We start from the raw sequence: 15,102 nt of genomic DNA on the forward strand, positions 1-15,102 counted from the left end.
CGTTCCCGGAAAATCCCGTTTGTTTTTGGATAACCGATCTGTCTAGATGTCTCTTGACCCTGACCATTTGTTAGATTCGCCTGAGGAGCTCTTAAAATACAGAAACCCAGACCATTGCTAAAGGGTGGGGCCTGGGCATCTGTAATTTTCCTCTCTCCCCAAATTTTTATTTAGAAAAATTTCAAATGTACAGAAAAGTTTTAACAGTATTACAATGAACATCCATCTAGATTCCCCCATTATTAGCACTCTGCCACATTTGTTTTCTCACTCTCTCTGTGTGTATGTATATGTATACACACGTGCGTGCATATATGCGCGTGCACGCGCACGCGCGCGCGCGCGCACACACACACACACACACACACACACACACTCCTTTTTTCCTTAAACAATTTGAAAGTAAGTTACAGATATCAGGACACTTGATCCCTAAACACTTGGAAACAAGGACATTCTCCTCTGTAACTGCAACAGGGTGAGCACATGCAGGAAATGCAAAGTTAATATAATGCTATCATCTAGTATTGGTCCATATTTAGATTGCCCCAGTTCTCCCAACAATGCCCTTTATAACCTTTTAAAAACCCCAAGTGCAATTAAGGGTCACATTATATTTAGCTGTTGTGTCTCTTTACTATTTTTAAATCTAGAACAGTTTCCTAGCCTTTAAAAAATTGTATGTGATAGTGACTTAAGGTTTTTTTTTTTTTTAAAGAATCAGGTCAGTTTCTGTAGACTGTCATCATTTTCGATTTGCATGATTGTTTTCTCACAGTCAGATGTAGGTTAAATGTTTGGGGTGGGAGCATTCTACAGGTGATGTTAAGTCTTCATGCATCACATGAGGAGTGTCATTATTGACGATATGACGATGTGAGCTTTAAGACTGTATCTGTCTGGTTTCTCCATTCTAAGAGGACTGTTTTCCTTTTGTAATTAATAAATAATCTCTGGGGAGATACTCTTGAGACTGTTTACATATCCTAATCCCCAACAAGGTTTCACCCAGTGGTTTTAACCACCATTGATTCTGGCCAGAATCACTGGCTGCTTATGATGCCTATAAAATGATGATTGTCTGTTTCTATCATTTCTCCATTTATTAGCTGACATTCTTTTTTTTAAAAGATTTTATTTATTTACGAGAGAGAGAGAACATGAGGGAGAGTGAGAGCATGAGCAGGAGGGAGGGGCAGAGGAAGAGGGAGAAGCAGACTCCCTGCTGAGCAGGAAGCCGGATGTGGGCAGGAATCATGACTTGAGCAGAAGGGAAATGCTTAACTGACTGAGCCACCCAGGCGTCCCTGACATCCTTTGTCTAAAGGAGAGCTTTAGCTTCTTGCCCTGCCCTTATCTATCTAATCTTATCCATTCACCTAGCTAGGTAGCTATCACCCTAGCTACCTATTGAACTTAATCAGTCTGGGCTCATGAATTATTTGGAAATGCACAAGTGATAATACAACCCTCAGTACAAGCTGTTACTCTCCTAGATTTGGCCAATGGAAGCCCCATCAAGCTGATCTCTGTGTCCTTTGGAAAGTACCCCTGGAGTGTTTGAGCAACTTCACTGATGTTAGCATTAGTGGATATTCTGTTCTTGCTTGGTGTTCTTTTTGCCCCAATGCTGGAAGAAGCCATGAACCCGTGGAGACTTAGTTCCCCGGGACCACTACTGAGGTTCTGAAAGCTCCCAGGTGCCAAGATTGAGAAGCACTGGTTAGAGTCCTCTAAAGGGAGATTACCTTTCCCACAAGGTATTTTCTCCTTGTCATCCATTATGACCTGTTGTCCCCTGTAATTAATGGCATTGATTTGTTACTGAAGTTTAGAGTTTTGTGGGAGGCGTCCCTTGGTGATTCAGGCCCTTGTGGTTGCACTGGTGTTCTGTCATAGGGGATATGAGACATTACAAAAAAAAAAAAAAAAAGGCTGTGTGAGTGTTGAAAGTTTTCAGTTGACCCAAAGACTTCTTTCTACCACTGCATTATTTATTGTTGTATTTTTTGGTCATTGAAGTTTTCACATGTTGTAAGATCTTAGGAGATGCTAAAATATAGATGAGTTTCTAAGGATGGGCCATGGCGCCCTTTTTAGTTTCTGCTCTGTCATTTTTAGAGAGTGTGCTTGTACTTCATTTCCTCCCCTTCCAGCCAGTTTTCTTTCATTAAAATATCCAGCAGCTCTAGCCTCAGTATCCAGCAGCTGTAAGGAAATGCTCCTGATCTGTGGGTTTTCACTTCCTGGTTTCACATCTTAACCGCATCCCACGTTGGCCCAGTGAGTCCTTTCTGCTGTCTCAGGACCCATAGCTGAGAATTCTTAAGAACAGTCAGACGTGGGAGGCAGTGGCCCTGGACTTGCCTCCCCTCGAGCAGTAAGACCTCTGGTAAAACACTCAATCTCTGTGTTTCTCCCTGCTTGGAAAAAGGGGGTTGGGTGTGAGGATTAGGTGGGGTAGTACCTATGCAGTACTCAGCAGTCTTTGGCACACAGTAGGTGCTCAATAAATGCTAGATGTTATTATTTTATTACACAAAGCTGGCCATGAATATAAGGGTGGGAATGAACAAGACCTAGTGTGGACATTGCAGATGTGCCTGCCTTGGCGTCCGTGGCCTGTGTTTCGACATCTGAGTGCATGGCCAGGTATGTATGTGGCCATTGTGTGGTATGGCAATGAAGGAGAGACCTGTAAGGTGTGCCCTGTCAAGTCTGCCTTGTCCATACATTTTTTTGGTGGGCCGTGTGCGCATATACGCTCGCATGTCTGTAAAACCTGCATGTGTTACTTCTTGCGGTTGTGTCTTGGGAGTTAAGTGGTCCTACCTAGAAAACACACACAGTGGCAAAGGACGGTGGCAATGGCCCTGACACGAAGGAGGGAGAACATATGTACTCTCCTCTTTCTAGTTGTTCTGATATTGATTTGTATTGTTGGCCATGATCAGCAAATGCATTTAAATTTCTTTCAAGACCCATTTTATTCCATAGAAAAAAAGCCCAAAGTAATGTGTGAGAATGAGTTCATGTGGATTGGGCTCTGGGAGTGAAGGTGGTAGCTCAAGTTCAGGGATGCTAAGCCACGGCCTTAGGCAAGTCATCCTTATTCTTCTCCAGTTTATAGCAACTATTGGAGGGAGATGACATTGTCATCTATGTACCTCCTCAAGGGAGGTCAAGACTGAGTAGTAAACATCGGTGAGATGCTGGGAGGGGGAGAAATAGCCAATGACATCCTTAAACTCCCTTAAATGTTGGATGGACAGAGGCTCCTGAAATGCAATGTCTCTTGACATTGGCTACCCACCTTGAACTGGGTTTTAGATTGGGTAGATCTGGCAAACAAGACTGGAACGGTGAAGTGCAGAAGTTGAGGCCTAGAAGAGCAGTGGTCTGGGAATTCGCATGAAAACCTGAGGCTCTGTTACACAGTGTCGCACAAAGCAATTAAGTTCAGATTACAGAGAATGTGGGACGAGATGTAAACAGAATCGGCTCGTCCAATGTTGAAGGAGAGCTCTGAACTCAGGCCAAGCAGATACTGTGGCTCACTAGCTCGGTGTCCTTGGATAAGTCACTGAACCCCGATTTTCTCATTTGCAAAATGGTTGCTCATTCTGGCTCCTTTCCGTTTCATTTTAACTCAGGTGGTGGCAGGGTGAGATTGGATGATGGATAGCAGAAGTGCTTTAGAAAAGACCACAAGTTATCCCAGTGCTGCAAGAAATAACCGTTTCTGCCCAGGGTCAGTTCAGGTGGCCTTTACCATCAGCAACCCCTGCATACCTTGCTCTGGGGCTCGCTTTTCTTGGTCCTGTATGTTGGCGATGTGTTTGATAGGACTTGGTGCCACCAACGAAATAACCTTCTTAGAAGCTTTTAAGAACTATTGATTAGCCTGGCAGATAGAAACTAGTAAACATGTCATTCTTCCTGATACCAGACAGGGCTTTAGAGAAGTTGGAGGCAGAGATTCGGGTCAAGAGCAATCTGATTATTCTGTTCCAGGTCCCAAGTCTGCGGCGTTAGTCTCTCCTTGAAGAAGTCATCACTCTCTCTTTTGCCATTTGCGTAGCACCGGGTTACATGCTATTTTTTACAGAGGGTTTTATAAAGAAATGAACTTACATGTAACCGCATTTTATGATTTCAGCCAGCACTGGCTGTTCAGATGTTATTTTCAAGTCACTTTTGTCTGGACTGGTGGCTTCTCTGCTGTGTGTTAGGTTTTGGAGGTTTGCGTGTTGACTTGTTCTGCGCTTAGATTTGTATGTGCAGTGTTTGCTTTTACCATAACATCTAGCAGATAAAGCTCTTCACCCATTTAGGGTAGAACTTCATCTTAAGAGGTGTTTATGGGGGGGCAGGGAGTCACAGGGAGAAGGAGGTGGGTGCCGAGGTCGCCTTGCCGTCGTCTTGACCTTCTGAGCTAGAACGGGGAATCCGTACCCTTTACAACAAGAGTGCTGTATTTGCCTCTCATTTCATCGGACACCGTGGAATCGCAGGAGAGTGCTTGGCCCCGGACTACCACTCTTCCTCACTCCCCACCAGGGAGAAGCCAGCTGGGATGCGCCTTCACTGCCCGGGAGAGTCGGGTCCTCTGTGGGTCGCCCTGTACCGCCTGCGGACAGCGCTGGCGGCACCTGGCAGTCAGCCCGAGAGCTCTGCCTTTGTTCTCATCAGGCCCAGGAGGCTTGTGGTTTTGTACGAAGGGGTGGAGTGTATTTGTACAGTTGCCAAAGATGTGATTAGACAAGATATCGATTCTGAACTTCTGCCCCCTTTCTTCTGTTTGACTCGGTTCTTCCGTACTGAGGTTCAGGCAGAGAAAAATGGAGCGGAGAGAACTAGGCCACTGGCTTTTGAAACATATTGATCAGTGAGCCCATCAGATGGAGCAAAGACCTTCCCCTTTGTATGACGTCATGCTGCATGGGGGCCTCAGTGTGGCCTGTGATCACTCCTGCAGGGATTTGCTTTCGCAGGGAAAAGACTAGAAAAGGAGAAGAATCACTGTAGGCAGTATCCAAAAATAATATCAGCATTTCTAAATGTGTTTCCTTGAAGTCGTTGATCCCTTTGGTTTTCTAGGCCATGTGGTGGCAGGAGGGAACAGTGTGAGGTGGTCAGCCTTGAGCGACAAACTTTGGAGCAATGCGGGTGTCACTTCTTCTCTGCTATCCACCTCTCCCCGGCTTGGGCCTCCGCTGCTGCCTATCTGTCTGTCTCCCTACCCCACCCCCATCACACATACCACATGCATGTTCTTTCTGCCCACGGTGCATGTCTGTGGTGTGGACAGTTGCATCTGTACTTGAACCAGCTCTAAGCCAGGGCCTCCCAGTTGGGCCGCTCTGGGTGAGTGAGATGCTGTGCCCTTGAGTGCCCTCCAGTCAAGTGAAGTGTGGTTCTGGCTTTTATCTTGATTTGCCTGGGTTGGCTCTGTGTGAGCAGCCAGGGATCCTGCTAATGGGTCCCCTGGGACAGAGGGAAGAGGACCGAAGTGGATTTGTTGAAGCCCTGTGGGGCATTTGAAATGGCACCAAGGGCAGGCTGAGATCTACTAGCCTTTGCTTATCACGCCTGAGTTCCAGCGTGTTGAAAGGGTGATGATTAGTAAGAAAAAGGCCAGGCTACTTTATCTTTTCCTTTGCACATTTGGGAAAAATTTCCTCTGCCTTGCTAGCATTAGAAGCAGACCATTCTTTTTATTCTACCATATCACATCAGCTTCCATTAAAAATCAACAGCAGCAAGTACAAAGCCCCATCCGTGGAAAAGCGTTTAAGGCAACAATGTGCTCCAGCGCTTCAGAGGCGGGCTTCTTGCCTTCTGCACCAACGGATCGGTTTCTCATACCCATGCCTTTCTGACCCAGCAGCTTTTAAAAGACCAAGAAGCCTTGCTCTGCTTTCTACTGCCTCTCTCTGAGACCAGAGCTGCCGTGCCTCTAGTCATGTCCCAGAGAGCATATTCGAGACAAGTCAGCTTAATTTGCCTGCATGCCTAGGAAGCCTCTCTTTAAAAGCCAGTTTTAAGCCAAGAGCTGTGTCTAAATATTTTGCTTTTCCCATTCAGGCGAGCGACGGAGGCGCCGCTGCCAGGTGGCATTCAGCTACCTGCCCCAGAATGACGATGAGCTTGAGCTGAAGGTCGGCGACATCATAGAGGTGGTAGGAGAGGTAAGTGTGCCAGGCGGATGGGTGGGTGACCTTGTGCGGGCGCTCAGGACCTGCCCCTGGTTGGCCTTGCTGTGGCGGATGTTAGAGCCTAAAGAGACCTTAGATGCTATCTGGCTGAGTCTCTTCCCTGAGGAACTGGGTTCCCAGACAGGAATGCCGCCAAGCGCATTAGGAACAGGTGTGGGCCATTTGAAATTATAGCCTTTCTCACACAGTGGACAAGGGCTTCTGAGATCCCGGGCCACTGCCACAGCTCTTCTCCTCTCCTTCAACTGCCAGTAGACTCTGGCTCTGCAGAGTGACCCTGAGCCGTCTCTTGAGCATGAATTCAGTATTCATCGTGGGGGACACTGTGGATTCAAAAGGAAGGAGAAGAAGGGACATTTATAGAAGACTAGTAGTATGTGACAGGTGTGACAAGGTTCTTTACACATCGGCCCATCAGGTGGCCCATCGCAAGCACTTCGTTTTGTGGATAAGAAAAGAGGCTCAAGAGACTCTAGAAGGAAAAAAAAGAGAGAGACCCTGGAAGAGTCAGGGCTAAGGGTTGGAGCCAGGCCCACCTGGCTGGAGACCCATTGTTCCCTCCACTGCACCGCATTCCCTTATTGCTGCTTGGTCCTGGGTACTCGGGGCCACGCCTGCTGGTGGAGTGTCCCACCATGCACTGACACAGGCCTCTCGGGCTCCGCTCCCCTGTCCTGGGCAATCCTGGGCTTCAGACTTAGAACCTTATCATTCATTCTGATTCAACTCGTGTGTCTGTATATAGAAATACAGTTCTCCGAGAGCTTTGGTTTCATGAGTACCACTGGACCTTACAGAAACCCATGATCAAAAAAAGAAGCTAGAAGTCAAGGAGGGGATTAAGTGAACTGTGACTTGGGTCCAAGTAGCAGGGCTGAGGCCTAGCCACCAGATTCCCTGATGCTTATATAAACATAAAGTGAGCATGAGTCAAAGTTTTATTTAACTCATTAACGAGGGGATCTGCAAGATGGTATGGTTGGCTCAAAGAGAATTGTGGAAGAGTATTTATAATGACTGAGAGAGGAAACACTTGATTCCCATTGCTAAGGCAGATGCAGAAGTACATACAACCCCACAGGGCAGTACACCACAGCCTTTGAGGTTGTCTCTTCTCAGGGATAAGGCACTTGCATCTCTGGCTGTCCCAATTTACTTTCATTGCTATCTGAACAGAATCATTCTCATCACTTTCGGTTTTCTGCCGGTTAACATCCGCACTAAGGGAATCATAGTGAATAGGGTGTCAGACAAAGATACATATCTCTTGAGAATCAGTTACTGGGACTCCCAGTGTGGCACTGGGAGGACATAAAATAACCCCTATCGCCTATTTCCTAGTTTTGGAGAATTTGTATTAATAGGGCCATTCACCATTTTGGAGAGAGAGAGACTGTGTGTGTGTGCAAGTGAGCAGGGGAAGGGGCAGAGGGAGAGGGAGAGAGAGAATCTTAAGCTGAGCACAGAGCTTGACTCTCGGCTCACTCTCACGACCCTGAGATCGTGACCTGAGCTGACATCAAGAGTTGGATGCTTAACCAGTTGAAATACCTGGGCATCCCTCATTCATCATTTTGTATCCCTGTTGCCAAGCAGGGCACTTAGGAGACATTTGTCAAAAGCTGACTGAGTGAAACATGAACGGACAACACAGTAGAACATTTATGCTAGTGGTAGAAGGACAAATTTGGTAAGACCGAATCCATGCAAGAAGTTCCAAAGGAAATAGTAAATAGTGTGACTAACTTAAAAAAAAAAGTTAAAATTTTGGTATAATTTGAAGAAACTTCAGCAAACCCCCCCCGCCAGAGAACAACAAATAAGAAACATTTTACAATAAATGATCATGAAAAGTTATTATATATATCACATATGAAATTATATTAAAAAGGTACTATAGGGGCACCTGGGTGGCTCAGTGGGTTAAAGCCTCTGCCTTCGGCTCAGGTCATGATCCCAGGGTCCTGGGATCGAGCCCCACATCGGGCTCTCTGCTCAGCGGGGAGCCTGCTTCCTTTCCTCTCTCTGCCTGCCTCTCTGCCTACCTGTGATCTCTGTCTGTCAAATGAATAAATAAAATCTTTAAAAAAAAAAAAGGTACTATAACAACGATAAATAGTAAATAAATCTGCCATAAACACAAATCCCACAAAGAAAAACCTTTACCATGAGGAAATGTTCCACACTGCTCTTAATTAAATAAATGCAAATTAAGGCAATAATGGGTCCTGCTTTTGAGAATCCTAAGAAAACATTTTACTGTTAAGACTTGGTAATACCAAGGAGAAGTGACAACTTTGTATATCTTTATGATCCTAATACGAACCTATTTAGCAGGGTATGACAAGAGCTGTAAAAATCTGAACTAACATCCTTTGAGCCAGTAATCTCACTCCCAGGAATTTATCAAAAAAAAAAAGGTTAACAGAAAAAAAAATATGTGAAACATGTTAATTGCTTGTGATAGTGAAAAATAATCGAGAGAGAATAGTTATGTGAATTAAGTGATATTATTCAGCTAGAAGATTGTGAAGACATTAAGATGGTAAACCCAGAGGTCTTTAAATCTGTATTTATTACAATACTGTGTACTGTAATTTTCTGTTAAATTCTGCTAACCTGAGAGCTTTTCAACAGCAGGGATCTGGTTTTGATCTATCTTAAATTACGTGGTACCTGGAAGAGTGCCTGAAACCCAATACGTACCTTAATGAATGTTTGCTGAATAAGTAAGTGAATAAATGGAAATATGAAAAGATTTTTTTGCAAAAGAAATGAACAGATCAGGACACAAAGTTGCATACACTAGGACACAGCCATGTGAAATACATCTCTGTCTGTGTGATTGAAGACTGTAAGGGAATGAGAATTGAAAATGGTTGTGTCGGGGCGCCTGGGTGGCTCAGTGGGTTAAGCCGCTGCCTTTGGCTCAGGTCGTGATCTCAGAGTCCTGGGATCGAGCCCCGCATCGGGCTCTCTGCCCAGCGGGGAGCCTGCTTCCTCCTCTCTCTCTGCCTGCCTCTCTGCCTGCTTGTGATCTCTGTCAAATAAATAAATAAAATCTTAAAAAAAAAAAAGAAAATGGTTGTGTCACAGAAGCAGTTTTCCTTTAATGTTGTAATAATTTATGAAATGCAAAGCAAGATAAGGAAATTTTTTTTTTTGAGATTGATATGAGCATTGTTTGTTTTAAGCGAAGCAGCAGAAAAATCCAGAGCCAAGTTTGGGCCCAGGCAATTTACCCCAGTCAAGGTTTTTTTTTTTTTTTTTTTGTGTGTGTGTGTGTGTGTGTGTGTGTGTGAATTTTTTTTTTAATTTTATTTTTTATAAACATATAATATATTTTTATCCCCAGGGGTACAGGTCTGTGAATCTCCAGGTTTACACACTTCACAGCACTTACCATAGCACATACCCTCCCCAATGTCCATAATCCCACCCCCCCTCCCAACCGCCCTCCCCCCATCAACCCTCAGTTTGTTTTGTGAGATTAAGAGTCACTTATGGTTTGTCTGCCTCCCAATCCCATCTTGTTTCATTTACTCTTCTCCTACCCCCTAAACCCCTCATGTTGCATCTCCTCTCCCTCATATCAGGGAGATCATATGATAGTTGTCTTTCTCCGATTGACTTATTTCGCTAAGCATGATACCCTCTAGTTCCATCCACGTCGTTGCAAATGGCAAGATTTCATTTCTTTTGATGGCTGCATAGTATTCCATTGTGTATATATACCACATCTTCTTTATCCATTCGTCTGTTGATAGACATCTAGGTTCTTTCCATAGTTTGGCTATTGTAGACATTGCTGCTATAAACATTCGGGTGCACGTGCCAAGATAAGGAAAATTATTAACACATTCCTTGGAGATAGTGCCCACCCTCCCCTGCCCCTTGGCTGTTGGGAATGCGGGCGTGGATCACTGAAGGAGAGGAGGGATCACAGTTGTTAGTTAACTCTTTGCACAGAGATGACTTAGGACATCCCTGCTGCAGGACCAGTGTCCTCTTCAGTGCCAGGCTTCATGATGGTCTTGCTTCCCAGAGGAAAAAGGAAAAATATGTAACCTAGGATATTTATGTAAAATAAAACATAAAGGTTGGCCTTTTCAACCACATTTTAAAAATTATATGATCAAAAATGAGTTTTCTCATTATGTCAATTGACTTGTAATATTACATATACTGGGCCATTGTCACTGCATATTATAAAATATGTCTTTTTATAATGGATGTATAAACGCCAGTGGGTATTTTCCCATTCCACCGGAAACTAAAAATAAACATCCCAAATCAATAAGAACTCTTCAATCACAGAGATGGATTGAGGTAAGACCATAGTTTTAGCTTTGCAAGACTTGGAAACCAGTCAATCTATTGGACAATAAAAATACGATAGATGATATCATGTATATGTGTCTAAATATGTTATATTATTCTTGACTGATTAACAGATTGATTCTACAGTATTGCAAAGCTACACACACGCACACCCAGACAACTCTTAGGAGGATTTTGGAGGTATGGACTGGTTTTTTGAAAAGGGTTGAATCAAGTAGAGAATCTTAAAACATGATATTTTATATATATTAATTAAGTTAGCTATATATCTTATTTAAGACAATTTAAGATATTTTATATCTTATTTAATTTTGCCTGAAAATATAAAAATGTACATTCATTTGCCATCTGTCACCATAAGCTCATAGGGTCAAGGTGTTTTCCTTGAATATGGGTTTGTTGGTTTGAGTTCCATCCTCTCTGCTTTCATGTGCCTCCTTCATGATTTCCATCAGTTTCTTTAAAATGGATTGATACTAACACAAGGAAAGCAACCAGAGTACCCCCTCCTTCTAAAGAAAGTTCTGCAGTACAGTGCCCCCCACCCTGTCTCTTCTGGTTGTCCTTTCTGCACCTAATTTGGCATTAGGTTTTGTTTTTTGTTTTTTTTTAACTTTCACATCGTTCACCTTTTCCCCTCATCACCACAAATTTTGTCTTCACACCTGTTTTTTGAGCCACGTGACCACATGGTGGGCTCACAGAGCATCGGCCGCGAGCAGGTTTGGGTAGATGCAGCCTGACTCCCGCCTGGCAGGAGCCAACTGCCAGCCCCGAGTGCTCAGCCCGGATGGGCATGCGCAGGGTGGCTCAGAGAAGGAGTGGGGAAGGCAGGGGTGGCCGGGCTGAGCACACCTGGCAAAGTCACCTTCCTCAGAAAAGCACGTAGAATTCCTCTGTCTCCTGACTAGAGACAGGTACCCCGCACTCATCGTTAGATTCAGCTTTGTGAACCCAAAGGAACTGGGCTGCCAGTTCGAAAGGAAGAATAGCAGACTGAGTTCTTGTTGCTGGTTTTTTTTTTTTTTTTTTTTAAGAAAATCACTATAAATGCACACTTGTGTCTTTTTTGTCCAGAGTGGAGAGGACTGGTGAAATTGTAATTATAAGACCAGAGATGGTATATAGACAAGCTTGTCAGGAGTAATGGCATTTGAGGGCCTCTGGAGTTTCAAACCTGGCTTATTGACCTATTTTTTTAAGTGCATTGAAACCTCTGTGTTTTCCTGTCTGTGTTATCCAGAGCCTGGGAAATGAGCCACTTTTCTTCTTGTGTTGGATGAGCTTGATCTCAACCAGTCTGTCTGAGTGGGGGCCCAAGGAATATTCAGAGATTCTTGCTTTTATTTGTTCCTTGTGGTTTGTTTTTGAGGTATTTTTCAGTGGTCCCTAGTCAGGCTCGCTCTAGATCAATGGCTTTCATTTCAGATTTTAAGCCTGACCTGGCCTTATAGTTTGCAAAGATGGCAACTTGCACTTTCAAGAAACATAGGCATCTTCTCATACCCACAACGTGGGTTTGGTTCTCTCACCTCGAGTTCAATGAGCTGTTGAAATTCTTCAGAAGTTTAACTCAATCAGACAACCTTTGTGGGTACGGATGCACAGTTATGATATTGTGAATTATAATAAGAACTATATATATCTGGTCTCTGTCTGGCACAGAGCTCCTAAAACTCTTGGAATTTCCTATAAGAGTGATAAAGGTGTCTTCCCTTATGTTATTGAGGTGACTTTTTGAAACACCTGAGCAAAGAGGCCAGTTGCCAGTGGAGCCAATGGTGGAACTTTCAGCCCCACCCACTGACCCTGGCAAGGGGAGAGGGCCTGGAGGTCGAATCAGGTGCCAGTAGCCAGTGAGTTAATCAACCATGCCTATGTAATAAAGCCTCTGTTAAAAACCCCAAAGGACAGGATTCAGAGAGCTTCTGGGTTGGTGAACATGTGGAGGTGTGTGGAGAGTGGTGCCTGGAGAGGGTATGGAAACTCCACGCCCTTTCCCCGTGCCTTGACCTGTGCATCTCTTCCATTGGACTGTTCCTGAGTTATATCCTTTTCTAATAAATCAGTGACCTGGTAAGTAAAATGTTCCTCTTGAGTTCTGTGAGCTGCTCTAGGAAATTCATTGAACCTGAGGAGGGGATCATGGGAACCTCTGATTTATGGGTCCGAAGGGTAGGTGACAATCTGGACTTGCAAGTGGCATCTACAGTGAGGGGGCAGGGAACAGAGCAGTCTTGCAGGTCTGAGCTCTTAACCTGTGGGACATGCAGCTGTTTCTGAGTAGAGAGTGTCAGAATTGAGTTAAATGGTAGGACACCCAGCTGATGTCTGAAGAATTGCTTGTTGGTGTGGGGAAACCTCTCTCACCCCCACACACATTGGAACTGGGTCCAGGGATCCCAATAGCAGGAAATCCTCATTTCATTCTTGGTGTAAGAACTTCAAAGACTTGCTTTTGTTTTGTGCTTGCCCATGAGAAGTCAAGTTTATTTAAAAGCTGATTAGTTACTAGGTAATCCAAGCATACCCAAATTCTTACCCATCAAGGCACCCCTTGCTTTAGAAGGGTTTATCTTTTCCAAAAAAGAGATAACATTAATATAAAAATTTGTTTATTAGAATGTGATAATCCAAAATGCTTAGGCTGCTCTATAGTCATTTCTTCCAGTGATTTTGGGTAGACATGTCTGGTTATGTAATTTGCAGAGGTGATGGAGCATGTTAAGAAGAGGGACGTCATGATTAGAAGAAAAGGTGATTAGATTAGCCTCATCAGCCCGCAAAACAGACTACAACTGTATAAAAGCAACATATTTGCAAGTCGAAATGTATTTATAAGAGATTTGCAAAGCTATGGGATTTATCAACTGTTTGAGCTCTTACTCTGTGACAGAAGCTGGGTTCATGGAGATTTAGAGATTTATTGAACAGAATCTGTCTTGAAACATGTTAAGTATAGTCAGGGAGGGTAAGATATGCACAGCTAAGAAGGTAACTAAGAACCCAGGATGCTAGGAGAGCAGCAAACGATGGCACTGACAAATGAGGAAGGATTTAAAAACAAAGGCACTCAGCGAAGGTGAAGAAGATGCTTCCGAGAACAAGAAGAACTTCAACCACAGGCAAGCACAGGGTATATTGTGTAAGGTGCTCGGCTAGTCTGGGAAGGGGGGGAACAGGGTGTTGGTACAGCCTTGCTCCAGAGTCAGGGATGACCCGTGAAGCTTCCGCAGCAGGTGTGGGGTATCAGGAGCAGAAGCTGACCCCTGCGGCAAAATGCATATGAGATAAGTGACAGTGCCTCCTACACTGAACTTTTTTTTTTAAGATTTTAAAATTTTATTTATTTGTCCGGGGGGGGAGAGAGAGAGAGAGAGAGAGAGAACGTGTGCATAAGCAGGGGAAGCAGCAGGTAGAGGAAGAGGGGGAAGCAGGCTCCCTGCTGAGCAGGGAGCCCCATGTGGGGGTCGATCCCAGGACCCTGAGATCATGACCTGAGCCGAAGGCGGATGCTTAATGACTGAGCCCCCCAGGTGCCCCTCCTACACTGAACTTTTAAAGGAATACCCCCATGAAGGTATCTTACATATGGGTTTTGTGAGATTAACACAAACCCATAGATAATTTTGTCACCTTTGAGTAGTGGCAGGACAAAGCTTCAGGATCTTGATTCATCAGAAAGGTTATCTTGTTGGCTTGATTTACTCTTTGCTCAGATTTCCAAGTTGGAGTGATAGTAAGGCTTTAGCATAGGGTCATTTAGGAATTGGGGGACCTGTAGACTAGCCTGTAACAATTTTTTTAAAAGATTTTATTTATTTATTTGTCAGAGAGAGAGAGGGAGAGAGAGGGAGCACAGGCAGACAGAATGGCAGGCAGAGGCAGAGGGAGAAGCAGGCTCCCTGACGAGCAAGGAGCCCGATGTGGGACTCGATCCCAGGACGCTGGGATCATGACCTGAGCCGAAGGCAGCTGCTTAACCAACTGAGCCACCCAGGCGTCCCTAGCCTGTAACAATTTTGAAGGACAGAACTGTCCTCTTCTTGAGAACAACCCTATCAAAAACCCTTTCCACTGTGAGGCAAATCATGGATATAGCTCTGTCTCATTGGGCAGAATTTGCTGAAGTCTTAAATGGAAATTGTGTATGTTTTCTTCAGTCATTCCCCTTTGAATTACTCTGCAGATTTCTCTTTTGAGGGGCCTCTTTCATGTGGAATAGGCTTATTCTCAGAAGAACGAGGGAATAAAAAATCACTTTCCTATGTATATGGAATGTTGTGGCCTTGCCAGAAAGAGGTATTCAGACAGTGAACTACACAGGAATTGGGGGAAAATATTGGTCCCAGCCTTTAGGACCTAGAGAACACTTGTCTGTTTGGCTCAACCAGCTTTCCTGTCCCCACATCAACAGGGATGGTTATTTAAAGCAACTAAAATGGAAAATAATGTAGGTGTTTATGCCATTAGGGAGTGGTTCCCTTAAAAATATTTTTTTCACTAATTCCACTAATAGAAAAAGGTGTTTTCTAGAAACAAT

General features: G+C 44.2%; 1 protein-coding gene across 5 annotated transcripts in view; it reads left to right on the forward strand.

Annotated features, from left to right (window-relative positions):
• SH3KBP1 (SH3 domain containing kinase binding protein 1) overlaps positions 1–15,102 on the forward strand; it is a 340,123-nt gene that overhangs the window by 172,605 nt on the left and 152,416 nt on the right. For all 5 annotated transcript variants that reach the window (XM_047715300.1, XM_047715297.1, XM_047715298.1 and 2 more), the window contains exon 4: positions 6,088–6,191. In XM_047715300.1, the coding sequence (XP_047571256.1) occupies positions 6,088–6,191 (104 nt within the window). The remainder of the gene's footprint in view (positions 1–6,087; positions 6,192–15,102) is intronic.

The sequence above is a fragment of the Lutra lutra genome, chromosome X, assembly GCF_902655055.1.
Source record: "Lutra lutra chromosome X, mLutLut1.2, whole genome shotgun sequence".
Classification (NCBI taxonomy): Eukaryota; Metazoa; Chordata; class Mammalia; order Carnivora; family Mustelidae; genus Lutra; species Lutra lutra.